This window comes from Vipera berus (assembly GCF_964194415.1).
Source record: "Vipera berus genome assembly, contig: HAP1_SCAFFOLD_117, whole genome shotgun sequence".
NCBI classification, from domain to species: domain Eukaryota; kingdom Metazoa; phylum Chordata; class Lepidosauria; order Squamata; family Viperidae; genus Vipera; species Vipera berus.
The window spans coordinates 77,941-98,733 of record NW_027673593.1 but is presented as its reverse complement, the minus strand read 5'-3'; the positions used below and the strand labels follow the sequence as shown (position 1 = coordinate 98,733).

The 20,793-nt window shown below is 37.3% G+C and overlaps 1 protein-coding gene across 1 annotated transcript in view; it reads right to left on the bottom strand.

Annotated features, from left to right (window-relative positions):
- Positions 1-1,042: 1,042 nt before the first annotated feature.
- LOC308679275 (arf-GAP with Rho-GAP domain, ANK repeat and PH domain-containing protein 2-like) overlaps positions 1,043-20,793 on the bottom strand; it is a gene marked incomplete at both ends in the record, with an annotated part of 89,261 nt that continues 69,510 nt past the window's right edge. The window contains 7 exons of the mRNA XM_081346881.1: positions 1,043-1,106; positions 2,777-2,812; positions 5,545-5,627; positions 9,557-9,696; positions 14,465-14,587; positions 17,699-17,816; positions 19,165-19,239. Of these exons, the coding sequence (XP_081203007.1) occupies positions 1,043-1,106; positions 2,777-2,812; positions 5,545-5,627; positions 9,557-9,696; positions 14,465-14,587; positions 17,699-17,816; positions 19,165-19,239 (639 nt within the window). The remainder of the gene's footprint in view (positions 1,107-2,776; positions 2,813-5,544; positions 5,628-9,556; positions 9,697-14,464; positions 14,588-17,698; positions 17,817-19,164; positions 19,240-20,793) is intronic.

The following is a 20,793-nucleotide window of genomic DNA, read 5'->3' as shown; positions in this document are numbered from 1 at the left end:
CATCTATCCATTATCTATCTATCTATCTATCTATCTATCTATCTATCTATCTATCTATCTATCTATCTATCTATCTATCTATTCATCCATCCATTATCTGTGTCTGTCTATCTATCTCTATCATCTCTATCTCTATTATCCATCCATCCATCTATCCACTATTTATCTGTCTATGTATGTATGTATCTATCCATCCATCCATCCATCCATCCATCCATCCATCCATCCATCCATCCATCCATCATCTGTGTGTGTCTGTCTGTCTGTCTGTCTGTCTGTCTGTCTGTCTGTCTGTCTGTCTGTCTATCTATCTATCTATCTATCTATCTATCTATCTATCTATCTATCTATCTATCTATCTATCTATTCATCCATCCATTATCTGTGTCTGTCTGTCTATCTCTATCATCTCTATCTCTATTATCCATCCATCCATCTATCCACTATTTATCTGTCTATGTATGTATGTATCTATCCATCCATCCATCCATCCATCCATCCATCCATCATCTGTGTGTGGGTGTCTGTCTGTCTGTCTGTCTGTCTGTCTGTCTGTCTGTCTGTCTGTCTATCTATCTATCTATCTATCTATCTATCTATCTATCTATCTATCTATCTATCTATCTATCTATCATCTCTCTCTCTCTCTTTCTCTCTCTCTCTCTCTGTATCATCTCAACACAATGCAATTGAATGCAGTCATTTGTTAGGGAAGTGAATCATCAAGGATTCTGAGTGAACAAATAAGGAAACAAGGAAAAGCTCACAAGAATAGAGATACTGTCTATAAAGAGAGCTGTGATTGGGGGAACCACATTAACCAATCATACTGGGCTGTAGCACAGATTTTATTTAAAAAAAAGCGCTGATGGCAATATATGCACTGACTTTTCAATATTTCGTTTCTTGCTTCAAATATAGCGTGTACATACATACATAAATTAAAAAGCACAGAAGCATATAATAAGCAACTATTGCAATTCAAATTTGCTTTCTGGAGCCTGGTGCAATTTGAATCTGAAAAAGAAACGGAGAGAAATACCTGAGCCGTAAAAATGCTGTTCAGCCATTCGAGCTGAGAATTCTGTCCATCACAACACAAATACCTAGAAGACAAATTAATATGAATTCACTTCCAATGCCATAATATACTCAGTCCTCCTGCAAGGGAAGTCCTTAGCTAGAATAAATTAAGCAAGAATAAAGAATAGGGTACAAATATAGCCAAGACGTACAGTGTTTGTGTTGGTGTATCTCAGAAGGCACATTTTATTATTGCCAGATAATCAGCTTTCATTGCAAGATTTCCTATTCCTCAAACAGCTAGTCCATTGCAATTAATCAAGCTTTAGACTGGTCTAAGCAGGCATGAGCTCATTTGAGTGATCAATTTGCTTAGCTGTAAATTTCTTTGGGGAAGCCTTCAGCTTATTAGATTTTTAGGAAATGAAAAAGACAGAATACCACTTACATATTTATCTATCAATCATCTCTCGAGTATCTATCTATCTGTCTGTCTGTCTGTCTATCTAAATATCTATCTAAATATCTATCTAAATATCTATATAAATATCCATCTATCTATCTGTCTATATAAATATCTAAATATCTATCTATATAAATATCTAAATATTTATCTATCTATCTAAATATCTATCTAAATATCCATCTATCTATCTGTCTAAATATCTATCTGCCTGTCTGTCTGTCTATCTATCTATCTATCTATCTATCTATCTATCTATCTATCTATCTATCTATCTATCTATCTATCTATCTATCTATCTATCTATCTATCATCTATCTATCTATCTAAATTATCTATCTACCTATCTAAATATCTAAATATTTATCTATCTATCTAATCTATCTAAATATCTATCTATCTATATAAATATCTATATAAATATCCATCTATCTATCTGTCTATATAAATATCTATATAAATATCTACCTATCTGTCCGTCTATCTATCATCTCTCTGTATCTATCTATCTATCTATCTATCTATCTATCTATCTATCTATCTATCTATCTAAATATCTAAATATCTATCTATCATCTATCTATCTATCTATCTATCTATCTATCTATCTATCTATCTATCTATCTATCTATCTATCTATCTATCTATCTATCTATCTATCATCTTCTATAACTGCCCTTCTCATTAGCAAGTGAGCCTGGGCAGCATATAACAAAAAAAGCAATACAACAATGAATATCTAAAATGATTATCATTAACAAATATTTTAAAAGTTAGAACAAGAATGATAGCTGAAGGGATGGATGGTCACAGTATGGAGCCCTGTACCGTATATGTTATATTAAACTGACGGACATATGTATAGGTTGATGTACATACCCATAAAGCAGAACCACACAGTTAAAGGAAACATTCAGGCTTACAGAACAATTTTTCTGACTCCTATTTTACAATCATAATCGTAAGATAGGAGTCTCAGCTGCAATTGTTCAGATATGACAAAGTGGGCATTAGGGTTGTTTTAAAGCAGCCGTGTTGTTTTAGGCTTTCATACAACTTAAACAAATAAAGGTAACTGCTTTGAAGGGAGGACTTAATACTATTTTTGAGAGTAAGAATACTTAAATAACACTAACCTATTTCCAGACTCATTAAGAAGCCAGGACAAAAAAAGGATGTGGTTGCTTTAATGAACAACAGAGAGGTACTGTGCTTGCATGGGGTGCAAAAACGTATTCCACCCAATCATTTACAAAGAATACACATCCCAGTGTAGTATGTCTTACTTACCAATGATGCTTTTCAGACAGTAGTGTTAGACCCCAGCTGAAAAATCAAAATGAAACATCATTCATACATAGACATGTAGGGTAATTAAGAAGGAAAAGAGGACTAAGCTTCCCAAAGCCAAATTGTTTTGGTTTTTTTTAAAGTTTTATTGATTTTCTATTTTTACATTTAAATATTTAAAAAGCAACATGGCAGCCGAGTTAATCAATAATTCAATAACATACAAATGTCTTTAGTACAAGTTCCAGACTACTACATTAAATATTTCCTCTCTTTTCCCGTTAGTATTTATTGTCTCATGTTTAAACTAATACAATTCTTATTGTATCAATTGAATAAAAATACCTTTCTTACGTTTATCAATAATTTTTAGTTTATACATATCCTGGTTATTATTTTAACATTCAATCTCTGTAGACTATCAATGTCCTCATTAGTTTTTCCCAATTTTTAGTTTGCCATTAATATTTAAATTTAACATTTAATGTTTATAATTTTCAAGTTTCCAATAGCCACAGTTCCTTTTCTCCCAATTCGTCACAAAAACCTAATGTTCAGGATACATGTCTTATCTATTTGAATATATTCTATTTCTCACCATCTTACATCAACTAGTTAATAATACAGTATAACATTCTTATTTTCTATTAGTTTCCAAATGACTTAAATTTAGTAACAAAAATTTCTCTTCTTTCAACCTTAAATACTTCCTCCCTTTTTCTCTTGATGTCTACTCTCTCATATTTAAGCTAGTAATTTTTCATATTTATTACATTTATCAATAGATTTTTAGCCAAATTGTTGCTCCCCTGTTCAGAGTCCTCACAGATCACATATAGCCCCTACTGTGACTGGCACTGATGATGTTATCTAGTCTGGTAATGAAATGTCTGCAAGAAAAAAAGCCAAGCTCAGAGAGCACCAAGGAACCTTCATTTCAACCCCGAGCTACAGACTTTCTCCTTGATTAGCCCCTGCTGTAAATTTAGGAGACTCATACAATTTCAGAGGCTGAAGTCTGGTGTGTTGTTTTCGTTTAATGTTTTGAGTTTTTTGTGCAATGCTTGAACCTTTCTGGAAATCTGCTACTCTGAACACTTTGTTGTTGTATGTGTGTACACTGAGAGCTTATGCACATGAGGAGACAAATTCCTTATGTGTCCAATCACACATGGCCAATAAAGAATGCTATTCTATTCTATTCTATTCTATTCTATTCTATTCTATTCTATTCTATTCTATTCTATTCTATTCTATTCTATTCTATTCTATTCTATTCTATTCTATTCTATTCTATTCTATTCTATTCTATTCTTACTTTACATTCTATTCTATTCTATTCTATTCTATTCTATTCTATTCTATTCTATTCTATTCTATTCTATTCTATTCTATTCTATTCTATTCTATTCTATTCTATTCTACATTTCATTATTCTACTCTATTCTATTCTATTCTATTCTATTCTATTCTATTCTATTCTACTCTACTCTATTCTATTCTTCATTTTATTATTCTATTCTATTCTATTCCATTCCATTCTTCATTCTACTATTCTATTCTATTCTGTTCTATTCTATTCTATTCTATTCTATTCTGTTCTGTTCTGTTCTGTTCTGTTCTATTCTATTCTATTCTATTGTATTCTATTCTATTCTATCCTATTCTTCATTTTATTATTCTATTCTATTCTACATTTCATTATTCTATTCTATTCTATTCTATTCTATTCTATTCTATTCTATTCTATTCTATTCTATTCTATTCTATTCTATTCTATTCTATTCTATTCTATTCTATTCCATTCCATTCTTCATTCCTCTATTCTATTCTATTCTATTCTATTCTATTCTATTCTATTCTATTCTATTCTATTCTATTCTATTCTATTCTATTCTATTCTATTCTATTCTACATTTCATTATTCTACTCTATTCTATTCTATTCTATTCTATTCTATTCTATTCTACTCTACTCTATTCTATTCTTCATTTTATTATTCTATTCTATTCTATTCCATTCCATTCTTCATTCTACTATTCTATTCTATTCTGTTCTATTCTATTCTATTCTATTCTATTCTGTTCTGTTCTGTTCTGTTCTGTTCTATTCTATTCTATTCTATTGTATTCTATTCTATTCTATCCTATTCTTCATTTTATTATTCTATTCTATTCTACATTTCATTATTCTATTCTATTCTATTCTATTCTATTCTATTCTATTCTATTCTATTCTATTCTATTCTATTCTATTCTATTCTATTCTATTCTATTCTATTCTATTCTATTCTATTCCATTCCATTCTTCATTCCTCTATTCTATTCTATTCTATTCTATTCTATTCTATTCTATTCTATTCTATTCTATTCTATTCTATTCTATTCTATTATTCTATTCTATTCTATTCTATTCTTCATTTTATTATTCTATTCCATCCCATTCCATTCCATTCCATTCCATTTTATTGGGTTAATATGATCCCATAAGCAATATAACCCAGAGGCGATAGCATACCGAGATAAGAAATAACTGTTCAATAATTTCTCAGTACCAGAGTAATAACAGTGGCCCCCAAATAACTAACATTGAGGAACTGGGGCTTATCAGAGACCAGGCAATAGATGCAGATTTGTTCCCTTATTCGCTTTGGCTTTTCAAAGCTTTGCCTTTCTGCAGCATCACGATCCTAACAAAGCGAAACAAAAAAAGCAAGGATGCTTTTGAATGAAAAGCAGCCAGCATGGCTTTTCCTGCCTTTTTCTTACTTTGTTGGTGCTTTCACTTTTTTCTTCACCCCGAGGTAAAGTTTCAGTGAGTTGACAGGAAAGACTTTCTCAGCTTTGCTGCTCTGTTGAGGGAAGAGAAACGAGCATTGGTGGAGCAGAAACAGACCAGAAGGCCTCCAGATCTGTTCACCTTCTGAACATTTCCCGGTGGAAATTTTGCAAAAAAAAAAAAAAGGTCATTTCGTTCCCCGTGATGCCATCTCTACTAGCATGTTTGAACACGTGGTGGTAGCATCTAACCAAGCTTGGGATCCAAGAAGAACGTCTGCAAGAAAACAAGCAAGCTCAAAGAGCACCAAGGACCCCACAGTTGTCCTCCTCCTCCTCCTCCTCCTCCTCCTCCCACTGCTGACGTTACTCAGTTGGTTCATGAAACGTCTGCAAGAAAACAAGCAAGTTCAGAGAGCACCAAGGACCCCACAGTTGTCCTCCTCCTCCTCCTCCTCCTCCTCCTCCTCCTCCTCCTCCTCCTCCCACTGCTGACGTTACTCAGTTGGTTCATGAAACGTCTGCAAGAAAACAAGCAAGTTCAGAGAGCACCAAGGACCCCACAGTTGTCCTCCTCCTCTTCCTCCTCCTCCTCCTCCTCCCACTGCTGACGTTACTCAGTTGGGTCATGAAACGTCTGCAAGAAAACAAGCAAGTTCAGAGAGCACCAAGGACCCCACAGTTGTCCTCCTCCTCCTCCTCCTCCTCCTCCTCCTCGTCCTCCCACTGCTGACATTACTCAGTTGGGTCATGAAACGTCTGCAAGAAAACAAGCAAGCTCAGAGAGCACCAAGGACCCCCCTCATTTATTTATTTATTTTAATCCTATTTATATCCCGCCCTTCTCCGAAGACTCAGGGTGGCTTACAATCTAAAGCACAATGTGCTTAGCAATAGCCTTTATTCTATGTATATACCTGCTTATTAGGGCTTTCGCCCCCACCCCAAGCGGCATTTGAACCCTGAGCAGACATTCTCCTTCACTAGAATTCCCTATATGGCGCTGCATGGAAAATCCTTACTGAGGTCTCCCGCCTTGCACATGGGGCTGGACTAGAAGACCTCCAGGGTCCCTTCCAGCCCTGTGACTATATTTCTAGGTAGCTCCCGCCTGCCTTTTCCAAGGCCAGGGAAGAGGAAGTCGCGACAGGTCGCCATGTTATTCTTTCTGGCACCCAACAACCCAGAGACACTAGAAAAGCCTTTTATTTTTTTTCTTTTCTCGAGGCAAAATTCTCTACTGGATAAAAAGCCCGTAATGAAATAGCAGAGTTTAATTTGTCGATATGTTTGTAATGATATGGAATGCCGGAGGTCTCCTGAAATTCATTAGGCAGTTTTCTTTTTTTTTAAGAGGCGGATTGGAGCTAGGGGAGTTTAAAAGCGTTGAAAGGCTGGAATGTCAAAGTGACCCTATCCGCTTTTAAGCTCAGCGATGCTGAGAGAATGAAACATTACGTGCCATTTAGGGGCAGAAATTTTTTTTTAGCTCAGTTCAGAGCACTTTCTCTTTCCCTCCCCTCCTCCTCAGAAATTCGTGGCTAATTGGCCTTTTAGTATTTCAAAAACGATTCTTAACCAATTTGGCTGAGGTAATAAGAGCATCCATTCGGGCAGCAGAAATGTACTGATTAATCTAGAGATGAGGAAGTGACCGCCTTTTTAAAATAATAGCGCTGTTTCTCTTTCTTTCTTTCTTTCTTTCTTTCTTTCTTTCTTTCTTTCTTTCTTTCTTTCTTTCTTTCTTTCTTTCTTTCTTTCTCCCTCCTTCCTTCCTTCCTTCCTTCCTTCCTTCCTTCCTTCCTTCCTTCCTTCCTTCCTTCCTTTCTTTCTTTCTTTCTTTCTTTCTTTCTTTCTTTCTTTCTTTCTTTCTTTCTTTCTTTCTTTCTTTCTTTCTTTCTTTCTTTCTTTCTTTCTTTCCTTCCTTTTTCTTGCCAGGCAATTAATGTAACATTATTGCAGAGGCAAAATAAACACAACCACTTTGCTGAGATCATGAGTTTCCCAAGATTTTTAGCGCTGGGTTTCAGACAGGCTATTAATTTCAGGGGAAAATAGATTTTTTTTAAAAAAAAATGTGCAACAAGCCAAAGGGGAACAAGCAAAAAAGCTTTTTGTTCGGCAACTGCAACCTTGCTTTTCCGTAAATAATGACCTAGAATTTATGCAACCTACTTTAACCCTGAAGAAAAGACGTCTAGAGACATAAAAGTAAATTTAAAGGGTCCAAGTTAACGCTTAGATGGATTCTTCGGAGCAGAAAGGAAATCAGGACTCTCTCTTCGTCATATGAAATTCACTACCACAGGGGTCTTCAAACTTGGTCCTTTTATGGCTTGTGGACTTCAACTCCCAGAATTCCTCAGCCAGGCAGGCTGACTGAGGAATTCTGGGAGTTGAAGTCCACAAGTCATAAAAGGGCCGAGTTTGAAGACCCCTGCACTACAGCTTCCTTGTTTTACCTTGACCGTATGTGAAGCAGAGTGGAGCTTGACAAACGTTTCAACATCTGGGGACACGACAATTGGGAAACTACCAGGTAGGGTGGAGTCAAGCATGGGCTTAGTTTAGAGTCATTGCGCAGCTGCAAAAGACATAAGCTTGAGTCTCCCCTAGAGCCATGAAGCCTTTATCTGGTCGTTTCCAGGGGAAGGCAAGCAATCTGGGTAGACTCTTGTAATTTAGGCTGAGAAAAATAAAGTTGCTTGCTTCTGCTCTTTACGTCTGGCTCCACTTGTTTGCCATCTGACAATTATGGCCAGTTTCCTCCACCTCACATCAAGTGATGCTCAGGGGATGTTTATATCCAAATCTGCAAGACGGTCCCTTCGTCTCCATCTTGAGCGGGGAGCTGGACTAGAAGACTTCCAAGGTCCCTTCCAGCTCTATTCTATTCTATTATTCTATTCTATTCTATTCTATTCTATTCTATTCTATTCTATTCTATTCTATTCTATTCTATTCTATTCTATTCTATTCTATTCTATTCTATTCTATTCTATTCTATTCTATTCTATTCTATTCTATTCTATTCTATTCTATTCTATTCTATTCTATTCTATTCTATTCTTCTATTCTCCATTCCTTCTATTCTATTCTATTCTATTCTATTCTATTCTATTCTATTCTATTCTATTCTATTCTATTCTATTGTCTGTATTCAGCATTGTTAGCTTCTCATATCTGATCCTTCACAAGATCTACCTTGCCATGTATAGGAAGATGCAAGATACTGTAATTCATAAAGATAATCAGGTGCAAATAGAAATACACACTATTTCCATAGCAAGGAAGAAAAAGCAGGAATGGTTAAATTGATCAATTTATTCAAAGAGGAGAATATATTTAAGTATGGTTTTTTTACTTGGATATCACTTCTGGATTTTGTGCTTGCAATGAAAAAATATATGAAATTTTGACTTTGGTTTTGTCAATTAGATGTTGACAAAACATGCTGTTATAGAAATGGGCATGTAAAAACAAAAATTTGAGGCTGGAGTGTTTCTATCTTGTACTGTGCTAAAAAGAGTTGGAAGTCAACGCCTTCCCCCCCTTTTTTTCGCCTGATACCTCAACATTTTCTTTTCTTTTTCCCCCTCCCTTTTTCCTTCCCCCAATCTCTTATTTCTATTTTTCTTTTGCATTTTATATATTAAATAAATATAATACAAAAATGAGGAAGATGCGAGAAAGCAATCCGCTTCCTGCCCTCTTCCATAACGGAGCTGCCTATTAAAAAACCCTCAAAGACACAATCTACGTGTTTCTGACTTCAAGTTTGCATTAAAGAACGTGGTTGCGAAACATCCCCCCCCAAAAAAAATGACCTAGATGAATTTTTTCATTTGTAGCTACTCCTCGTGGCATTAACCAAATCGTTTCCCCATCACCCACGTAATCGAGAGTAGCAGAACAACAGCCAAAGTTAGTCGGTCAAATCTCATGCAAAAGGAAAGGGTGGAACTGGGGGCGGGTTTTATAGGGCTCGCGACGGCATTTGTACCTTCATGTCCTTATAGAGCCACAATTTGGCTTCTCGCAAAACGCAATAACGATCCTGAAACTTATTGGCAGAGAGCAGTTTGGTAGGTTCTTCTTTATATTTCAGGTAGCTGGCTTGGATGGGGCCTCTGGACGTTTCCTCTGCCGAGACGATTAAAAAAAAAAGGCATTTGGTTCACCATCTCCTTTTTTTATTATATAAATTGTATATTATATTATTATATAGTCTAATATATTATAATATCTATAGTATATTATACTATGTTATTATATATTGTATTATTATATATTATACTATACCATGCTATGCTACATTATACTATAATAAATATACTGTACTATACTATAACATAACATATTATGATATAATTAATATAACATACTATAATATACTATAATATATTATGACATACTATACTTTAATATGATTAATATAATATAATTAATATAAATATATGATTAAAATATAATATAATACAATGCAATGCAATGCAATGCAATGCAATGCAATGCAATACAATACAATACAATACAATACAATACAATACAATACAATACAATACAATACAATACAATACAATACAATACAATACAATACAATATAATATAATATAATACAATATAATATAATATTATAATATAATATACCAGGGGTAGGCAACCTCGGCTCTTTTATGACTCCTGGACTTCAAGTCCCAGAATTCCTGAGTCAGCATAGCTGACTCAGGAATTCTGGGAGTTGAAGTCCAGGAGTCATAAAAGAGCTGAATTTGCCTACCCCTGTACTGTACTGTACTGTACTGTACTGTACTGTACTGCACTCTACTCTACTCTACTCTACTCTACTCTACTTTACTCTACTCTACTACTGTATAACATAACATAATTAATATAACATAGTATAATATACTATATTTTGACATACTATACTAAAATATAATATGATTAATATAAATAATATAATATAATTAATATAAATATATGATTAAATATAATATAATATAATAAATATAATACAGTAATATATAGTATAATATATTAGTTATAGTATATTATATATTACACAGTGTACTAAATTTTAAAGGTGGCTTTCAGCTTACGACCACAATTGAGCCCAGCATTTGTGCTGCCAAGTGAGAAATTTTTAAAGTGAGTTTCTCCCCATTTCACCGCTTTTCTTGCCACCCTCGTTATGCGAATCTCTGAAGTTGTTAAATTAGTAACGCGGCGGGTTAAGCCAAATCTGGCTAACCCACCCCCAAATTGGCTTTGCTTGTGAGAAAGTCGCAAAAGGGGATCACGTGACCCCGGGGGATGCTGCGACCGTCGTAAATAGGAGTCAGTTGTCAAAGCATCCGAATGCAAATCCCGCGACCCTGGGGATGCTGCAACGGGTGTAAGCGTAAAAAACAGTCATGTCAATTTTTCCAGTGCCATTATAGCTTTGAATGGTCGCTAAGGTCAGTTGAGGTCTACCTATATACCTTTTAAAACTAATCTGGGGGGGGGGGAAACAAAAGAACAAACAATTAGAGCTCTCCTCTATTATTTTAGCCTTCTTGGCTCTTGGGAAATACCTTGCTTGGGTGGAAATGTGGTGTCTTTAGCTATGATTAAACATGTTTCTTCGAGACCTAATTTAAGGGCACTGCAACAAGACAGCACATAAACGTATCTATATTAACCAGCGTTCGTTCAGCCGAACCAAGCAAACATTTAAAGGGTGTTATGGCTGGACTGAGTTCCAGGTTGTGCAGTTCCTACTAGCAGCTATTTTAATCAGAACCTTCTTAAAAAGTGTCCAGGTTTTTCTTCTTGCTATGATCCTTCAAGTCAACTTTTACTCTCCGTAACAGGTTTCCTGAGCAACAATTTCAAAATTGGTTTGATTTTTCTTGATGTTCAATCTCCTTGTTACTTTGATCCTTTCAAGTCAATTTTTGCTCTTAGTAACAAGTTTCCAAAGCAACATTTTCGGAATCGTTTGATCTTTTGTGTGTGTGTGTGTGTGTGTGTGTGTGTGCCAGGTAATTTTGTGATGGGGCGAGTAACCCAAAATTATTTGTATGGCCATGATTAATAATAATAATAATAATAATAATAATAATAATAATAATAATAATAATAATAATAATAATAATGATGGTGGTGGTGGTGATGATGTTGGAAGGGACCTTGGAGGTCATCTAGTCCAACCCCCTGCCCAGGCAGGAAACCCTATACCATTTCAGACAAATGATGCAATGTCTCTAGACCAAACTAGCTTTTTAAAGCTTCTGCTCCATTAAATTTGAATTCAGAAATTGACAGACTTAAAACTCACTACAGCTGGCAATAGCCAGCCGGCATTTAGTAGGTTAAAATGATATATTTCTAGTGTTACGTACTGCCTAATTAGTTATGGTCTTTATATTGTTTTACTAGTTGATTTTATGCATATATTTTATTTAATTCGATGCGGTTTTAATTTATTCTATTAGTCCTGTGAGCAATTTTCTTTCTTCTAGTCCCCGGCTTCAAATTAAATAAACCAATAAATTGCAATCCTTTGGACATCATCCTCTTTGTAAGATGAGTAATAGGTTATTTACATAGGTATGTTTTATATATGCATGTACTATAAGGCACTCCTATAGAGAATAAGATATGGAAAATTGGTTGGTTCACTGAACGTCTCGAATCTTAAGCAGGGACAACAGCAAAAGTTATAAACCAGGATTAAACACTTTTTGCTTGAATATACTGTAACAAGGGACGTGGTGGCTCAGTGGGTTAGGATGCTGAGCTTGTCGATCAGAAGATCGGCAGTTTGGTGGGTCGAATCCCGAGTGCTGCGTAGCAGAGTGAGCGCCTGTTACTCGTCCCAGCTTCTGCCAACCTAGAAGTTCAAAAGCACGTAAAAATGCAAGTAGAAAAATAGGGACCACTACAGTGGGAAGGTAACAGCGTTCCGGGCACCTTTGGAGTCTAGTCATGCTGGCCACATGACCACGGAGACGTCCTTGGACAAACGCTGGCTCTTTGTCTTTGAAACGGAGATGAGCACCGGCCCCTAGAGTCAGAAACGACTAGCACGCATGTGTGGGGGAACCTTTACCTTTACTATACTGTAATACTAAAGGATTCTTTCTTCTTCTCCCCAAAATAATTGGATTCCTTCCTTCCTTCCTTCCTTCCTTCCTTCCTTCCTTCCTTCCTTCCTTCCTTCCTTCCTTCCTTCTTCATGCTTAGACCCTTTCAAACATACAAACACATGTATGATCCATCTATTTGCTGAGACCCAAATTTCTCTCTTGGAAAGAAAAGAGCATAACGTCAGGTATAAAAGATCATTTAAACTGATTTATACTCATGCCTATGCACAGCAATCTTCTCAACTAATACTTAGCACCTGCTTGGAGTTAGATAAAGATCAATGGTATACAAGGGAGATTGGACTCCATTCGTTTGTGGCCACTTAGGGATTCTAGGCTGAACCCTCTTTTAACTCCACCCCAGGTCCTCCTTCTCCTACAATATTCAATACAGCATACATGGGAGAAAAATACAGACAAATACTAAAGAGATCTAACCAGGGTCATTGCTGGTAAGGCATGTTGCTACGGGGATGGCTCAGAATACGGTTACCTGTCTTATTCTTAAGTTCTGATTCAGGTAGATCTAATAAGGACAGAATTCCAGATTCACATTTTCTTTGCCGTGTTTATCACCCTACTCAAATGAGAACATTAGCCAGATTCAAACAGAATGCTAAAGCATATGTTAGCGCTGCTTTAATGAACCTTTGCTAGCTCCACCGGAGGAAAATGCGAACATCTGCTCCCACGTCAGCTACATAGAATTGTGATTAGCTTGGATTCATGCATTGTGCTAAAATGGTGACGTGGTGTCCTTGTCGCTGGCTGGCTTAGTGCAATGCATAAATCCACCATTATGGTTTCCCAGAGAAATGTTTTGCTCTCCAAAGCGAACTTGCGAACGTCAGCCCGCGGTGGTCTTGAAAACAACCCAGGTTTTCAAAATTACAATTCATTATCCTGACTTGTATGGTTCAAAGGCAGAATAAGCATAATTTCAATCCGTGGAATGAAGACCTCGGTGGGGCTGAATCGGATCGCCAATTTGCCACCAGATGAAACTCTACCTGCCATCTACTTAAAACAAACAAAATCCACCCCCCAAAAAAGCTAAGCAGTTTCCTTTCAACAGTCCAGTTGAATCTCCTGAAAAGAGGCCGGCTTGTCTTGGTCAGAAATTGACAATGAAATCACATTTGATTTATTTTCCTTCTTGTCTTTTTAGATCCTAGCTTTAGGATGTCTCAGCGGCAATGGATAGACCAGTAATGCCAAAATCAGAAAAGTCCACTGGGATTGATTCGGGAGCCACTTATTAAGGCAAAGAAAACAGAATTGTCCTGAAATCTATCAAAGGACAAAAATGCACAAAATATGTTTATAAGGTTCTTAGGAGATGATGAAAAAAAAACACCAAGTGGAAATACCTATAGCTTAAAAAGGCCAAAGACTGGCAATAGAATATCCAGAAGAAAGAGACTAATGACATTCTAATTAACCAGTGGAACCACCCGCCTCCAGAAGCGGTGAATGCTCCAACACTGGAAATTTTTAAGAACAGACTGGACAGCCATTTGTCTGAAATGGGTTAGGGTTTCCTGACTGAGCAGGAAACGACTCTCTAAAAGAAGGCCAAGGACCAGCTGTCTGCAAAGAGTATAAATCCTTCCGTTCCCCACCATCCAGTCAGAGCTGAAGAAGCTTCTCGGATGAGAAGCAAAACGTCAAGAAAATCCAGTTGCCTCTTGAAAAAGTCCCTTTGGGTTTGAGTCGTGCACAAATTGCTGTAAGTTGAGGGCTGCCTGCAAGAGGGAATGCATTTTGCTATTTACCTTCACCCATAAGCCCCACGGTTGGAAATTTCTTTATTATTAGACAGGCGTTGCTGGGGCTGGCCAAGGAACTCCAGTGAAGGATTTGTTCTAGAATATTCTCAGTGCAATGCAGGGGACGTTCTAGAAGAGAAGAAAGGATTTTTTTTTTCATTTCAACGTTACAGAATTGGGGCACTCGGATAGCAATACATTTTGTAAAGTGGAACAGTAACTTTTCCCAGTCTGAAAACCTTAGGAATACAGGTAGTCCTCAACTTACGGTCACAACTGAGGCCAAACTTTTTATGCTTAAAGTGAGCTTTGCTTGATTTTATGACTTTTTTTGCCACAGCTGTTAAGTGAAACACTGCAATTGAGTGGGAGGTAGCAACAGTCATAAATATGAACCATCTGCCAAGCATCCGAATTTTGATCATGTGGTCACGGGGATGCTGCAAAGGTTGTAACTGAAAAACAGTCATAAATCACTTTTTTCCAGGGCCGTTGTAACTTTGAACAGTCACCAACAGTCGTAAGTCAAGGACTACCTGTAAATGGAGTACAACTTCCCTCAGTTCCAGACATGCTGCCAATGCTAACTGGGGAATGATAAGACATTGTAGTTTAACATCCACGATCAACCCTGGATAAAACAGGTGTCAAGGATGAAACTCTGTGCCGCTGCATTTCACCTTGCCTTTAGATTAAGGAGGAGGGGGGGATGTTTCTTTCAAGTAAGGTTAAATGGAGAAACAAAACTTCTTCAATTCAGCTGGAGACCGTGAGAGCCTGAAGCCTTATCAAGGACACCAGAACAGGTGTGGATTTGAAGCGGACGGTTCCCATTGCAAAGTGAACTTGTTGCTATGGACTACATAAGTCGTTGGGGGGTTTGGCTGGGAAAATTATTGTTTTAAGTCTACGAGCTGGTGTTGGAACCTCGGAGTTAGTTTTGCTTTGACATAACCAAGCTATGTATTCAATAAATAGTAAGATTTTCGGAAGTAAAATGAACCTGGAGTTTTATTTAGCTTCTTGATCTGGATGTTGACACCAGGGTTGATCCAGGCTGGAAAAGTTGTGTGGAAGTGAGTTATATTTATATTTTAGGAAGCATCAACATAGCCAGCCTTTTAATAATTTGAGAGAAGGTCAAGGTGATATTGAGATGGTCAAGAGAAGAGCTTTCTTCAAATGCCTAGTGCAAAATTTTATTTACACAAGTATGTGATGGTTTTCATTCTACCTTAAAGAGATATTTTTGAAAACAAAAGGCATCAAAAGAAGACACACTCAACAAATAATGTGTGAGCTCCCTAAGTAAATACATATTGCTTTATTTACAGCTATGTTGATATTTATGTTCAACATAAATCATTGGTTGGAAAACATTCATTATTTCCCCAGAAACATACATTATTTGCAAAGTATTCATCTTATATAAATTGCTAGTGAAAATTTATATTCCAGAGGTCCCACCATAGCAAATCCCTTACATAAGGCCAGATAGCTTAATTTTCTATCTCTGCTGCTCAATATACAAATATTTCAGCTCATTGTTAATATTTCAGTTCCAATACTTCAGACATCTGTCAAACATATATCCCATTATTCTGCTCCCAAGGTCATTCTATGTTGCTAGTAAACTGCAACAGAACTGTTTGTTCCAATCTAACAATAAGTATTAGAAGGAAATTACATTCTGGAAAATGTAGGATATACCTGCCTTTTCAGAGTTTTGTTTCATCTAGTAAGCAATTATAATTTTAGGTGAGGGTTGTTAGAAAGAAGACTGAATTCCCCAGAAAGAAGACAAGGTTACTTCACGAGGAAGGTACCACTTCAAAATGGGAGCTCAGTAAGTTAAACACAGCTACTTGCGATGATAAATGCACACCCACAATTCTCTCAACTGAAACTGCCATGTTAGAGAGGTTTCCAGTGTTGTAAGGTTTCCGGCTTACTGCAATTTATAGTAAAAAGAGAGAAGGAAGGAAGGAAGGAAGGGAGGGAGGGAGAAAGGAAGGAAGGAAGGAAGGGAGGGAGGGAGGGAGGGAGGAAGGAAGGAAGGAAGGAAGGAAGGAAGGAAGGAAGGAAGACATGTAGGAAGGAAGGAAGACATGTATGGAAGGAAGGAAGGAAGGAAGGAAGGAAGGAAGGAAGGAAGGAAGGAAGGAAGGAAGGAAGGAAGGAAGGAAGGAAGGAAGGAAGGAAGGAAGGAAGGAAGACATGTATGGAAGGTAGGAAGGAAGGAAGGCAGGCAGGCAGGCAGGCAGGCAGGAAGGAAGGAAGACATGTATGGATGTATGGAAGGAAGGAAGGAAGGAAGGAAGGAAGGAAGGAAGGAAGGAAGGAAGGAAGGAAGGAAGGAAGGAAGACATGTATGGAAGGTAGGAAGGAAGGCAGGCAGGAAGGAAGGGAGGAAGGAAGGAAGGAAGGAAGGAAGGAAGGAAGGAAGGAAGGAAGGAATGGAAGGGAGAGAGGAAGGAAGACATGTATGGATGTATGGAAGGAAGGGAGGGAGGGAGGGAGGGAGGGAGGGAGGAAAGAAGGAAGGAAGGAAGGAAGACATGTATGGAAGGTAGGAAGGAAGGAAGGCAGGAAGGAAGGAAGGAAGGAAGGAATGGAGAGAGGAAGGAAGACATGTATGGATGTATGGAAGGAAGGAAGGAAGGCAATGAAGGAAGGAAGGAAGGCAGGCAGGAAGGCAGGCAGGAAGGCAGGAAGGAAGGAATGGAAGGGAGAGAGGAAGGAAGACATGTATGTATGGATGGATGGAAGGAAGGAAGGAAGACATGTATGGATCTATAGAAGGAAGGAAGGAAGGAAGGAAGGCATGGAAGAAAGGAAGGGAGGGAAGGGAGAGAGGGAGGGAGGAAGGAAGGAATGTATGGAAGGGAGGGAGGATGGAAGGAAGGAAGGAAGGAAGGAAGGAAGGAAGGAAGGAAGGAAGGAAGGAAGGAAGGAAGGAAGGAAGGAAGGAAGGAGAAGGGGTTGGGATGGGGGGCATAAACTAGAGGAGAGAGGAGGGAAAAGAAGAGGAAATGAATGGAGGGGAGGGCAAAGGAGTTTCGTCAAGAGAATCCTTCTCCTGTCACCTCTCCAAAATGAACTCCTTAAACATCTTCAGAATCCCATTACATCGAGGGAAGAGTGCTAAGACTCCCAGCATTATTATTATTTTTTTCTGCAAAGAAAACAGCAAGGAATCGTAAACATAAATTTTCAAAGAGGACACCAGAGGTGACTGACCCAGTTCTCCATTTTCAATCACTTCAAAGGTGGCCCACATGTCGTCCTTATGGGGCGTGATGTTTTTTATTCCCAGGACGTCATTCGTCAATTCTTCTGCCTCCATTGTTGGCGAGATCTACTTTGAAGATCAGATGAAGAGTTTAGAAATGATTCAAATGATTAACGAGAGGGTCTAAACTTGTCTCCAGAGTTTTATGCTCTCGCAGGGGGGGGGGGAAACGCTCAACCAAGACACCATTATCAGCTCTGAAAGAAGATACCACAAAAGGCTCATTATGGTTAAGAATTACAGAAAGAATATTACAGGAAGCATTTTGTCCCATGTCATTTCCCCTCCAAAGACCTATTCGATATTTCTTGGAGAAAGGGAGAGATAAACCTCATCAACGCTTCAAATTAAAAGCAAAAGTCCTGCTGACCTGTGACATGAAATCTAAAATGATCTTCATCAAATCCCCCCCCCCCCTCTCTCTCTCTCTCTCTCTCTCTCTCTCTCCTGCTCTTCCCATCATGCCATGGAGGACTTTGGGATATTTCTTTAGAAATTTCCACAGTCAGAATCAGGTTAAAACACAAAAATTAGAGCTGCTGTAACTGAAGAAAATGTAGTCTTTGACTTACAAAGGTTCGTTTAGTGACCATTCAAAGTTACAACAGCACTGGAAAAAGTGATTTATGACCGTTTTTCAGGCTTATGATCTATTCTATTCTATTCTATTCTATTCTATTCTATTCTATTCTATTCTATTCTATTCTATTCTATTCTATTCTATTCTATTATTCTGTTCTGTTCTGTTCCGTTCCGTTCCGTTCCGTTCCGTTCCGTTCTATTCTATTCTATTCTATTATTCTATTCTATTCTGTTCCGTTCCGTTCCGTTCCGTTCCGTTCCGTTCCGTTCCGTTCCATTCCATTCCATTCCATTCCATTCCATTCCATTCCATTCCATTCTATTCTATTCTATTCTATTCTATTCTATTCTATTCTATTCTATTCTATTCTATTCTATTCTATTCTATTCTTAAAAACCTCCAGTGTTGGAGCACCCATAACTTTTGGTTTCCACTGGTTAATTGTCCTCACTGTCAGGAAGTTTCTCCTTAGTTCCAGGTTGCTTCTCTCCTTGGTGAGTTTCCATCCGTTGCTTCTTGTCCTGCCTTCAGGTGCTTTGGAGAATAGCTTGACTCCCTCTTCTTTGGGGCAGCCCCTGAGATACTGGAAGCCTGCTATCCTGTCCCCCCTGGTCCTTCTTTACACTAGACTAGATATAGGGTTCCGTGCATGTTTATGACTGAGTCTGGGACTCGTTCTGCAAAATGTAATAATAATTAAATAGATATAAATTTAAAAATTAGCAACTTAGGCCAAGGTTTGAAAAAAAGAGAGAATGGCCTTTTGAACTGCCTTTAAAGCCAAAGACAAAATATTTTTTAAATATATATATATATATATATCATACAAACCCTTATTATAATGCTGGAATCGGGTTCCTTCCTTTCTACGTAAACTTCAATTAGCAAGTCTCCAGCCTGAGAAATCTAAAATAAAAGTTATTATATTTATATATATATATATATGTGTGTGTGCGTGTGTGTGTATGTATGTGTATATATATATATGTGTATATATATATATATATATGTATGTGTATATATATGTATGTGTATATATATGTATGTGTATATATATATGTATGTGTATATGTATGTGTATATATATATATATATATATATATATATATATATATATATATATATATATATATATATATATATATATATATATATATATATATATATATATATATATATGAAAATGCAATGAATTGACATTTGGGCACCTCTCTTTTTCCTGATTTTAGTATATTAAGGTTTCGTGAAACAATTGAATCTCGAGTGAAACAACTGAATCTTCTTCTTCATCCTCCCCCTCCCCCTCCTCCTCTTCCTCTTCCTCCTCCATTTTGCAAACTTCACTCCCTTCTAGCACTGATAATGTTCCCTATTTGGGTAATGAAACGTCTGCAAGAAAACAACCAAGCTGAGAGAACACCAAGGACCCCACAGTCCTTTCCTCCTCCTCCTCCTCCTCCTCCTCCTCCTCCTCCTCCTCCTCCTCTTCCTCCTCTTTACAAACTCTTCTCCATTCTAGCACTGATGATGTTACCTATTTATTTATTTATTTTATTTATTTATTTAATTCCATTTATATCCCGCCCTTCTCTGAAGACTCAGGGCGGCTTACAAACTTAGCAGTAGCCTTCATCCTATGTATATGCCTGCTTATTAGGGCTTTCGCCCCCCCCCCCCCAGCGGCATTATTACAAAGTCAGCTTAATTGCCCCCAACAATCTGGGTCAATGAAATATCTGCAAGAAAACCACCCAGCTCAGAGAGCACCAAGGACCCCACACTTCAACCCTGAGCTACAAATATTCTCTTTCATTGGGGATTGTTACAATAGATCCAGTGATGACATCCGTGATTAGCCCTGATGGTTTATAGAGACCAGGAGCATTTATTGGCAGGATGGCATACTATAGAATTAGAAAAGCAAAAAATAATAATAAAAAATGGTTACAGAAGCTAGTCCAAGCAATTTTCTAATACAAATAATCTATCTTCCGTGACCAAATAAATAAACAAACACAAGACTTGTGCTTGAAAGGAGCCACACAGCGAAAAGATTAGCAGGGTAGGGTCACTGCAGCCTCTGGAGGAAATTAATGAAATCATTTGTGAAGAGTGGGGGGGGAAAACTATCATTTTGGAAGAAAACCTAATTATGCTGGGCATGACTCAGAAAAAGCTCATTTCCTGGTAAAATCTGCTTTTGAGAGGATTCTACTAGGAAAAAAAATGTTGGGGGATAGAATGAGATTGATATTTGATTTGCAATAGTACATGTAAACAATTGCACGGGGGGGGGGGAGGGAATCTGTGCTGCAAACAGAAAGGATCAAGGTTAACCAAGTGTCAACCCCAACGCCAAACAAGGTTATTATCAACAGAACAAAATTCCTTCTTCTTCTTCTTTTTTTTGTAGCTGAAAAGTTTGGGCTAAGTGTGCTTTTTTAACACACCAAAAACTTT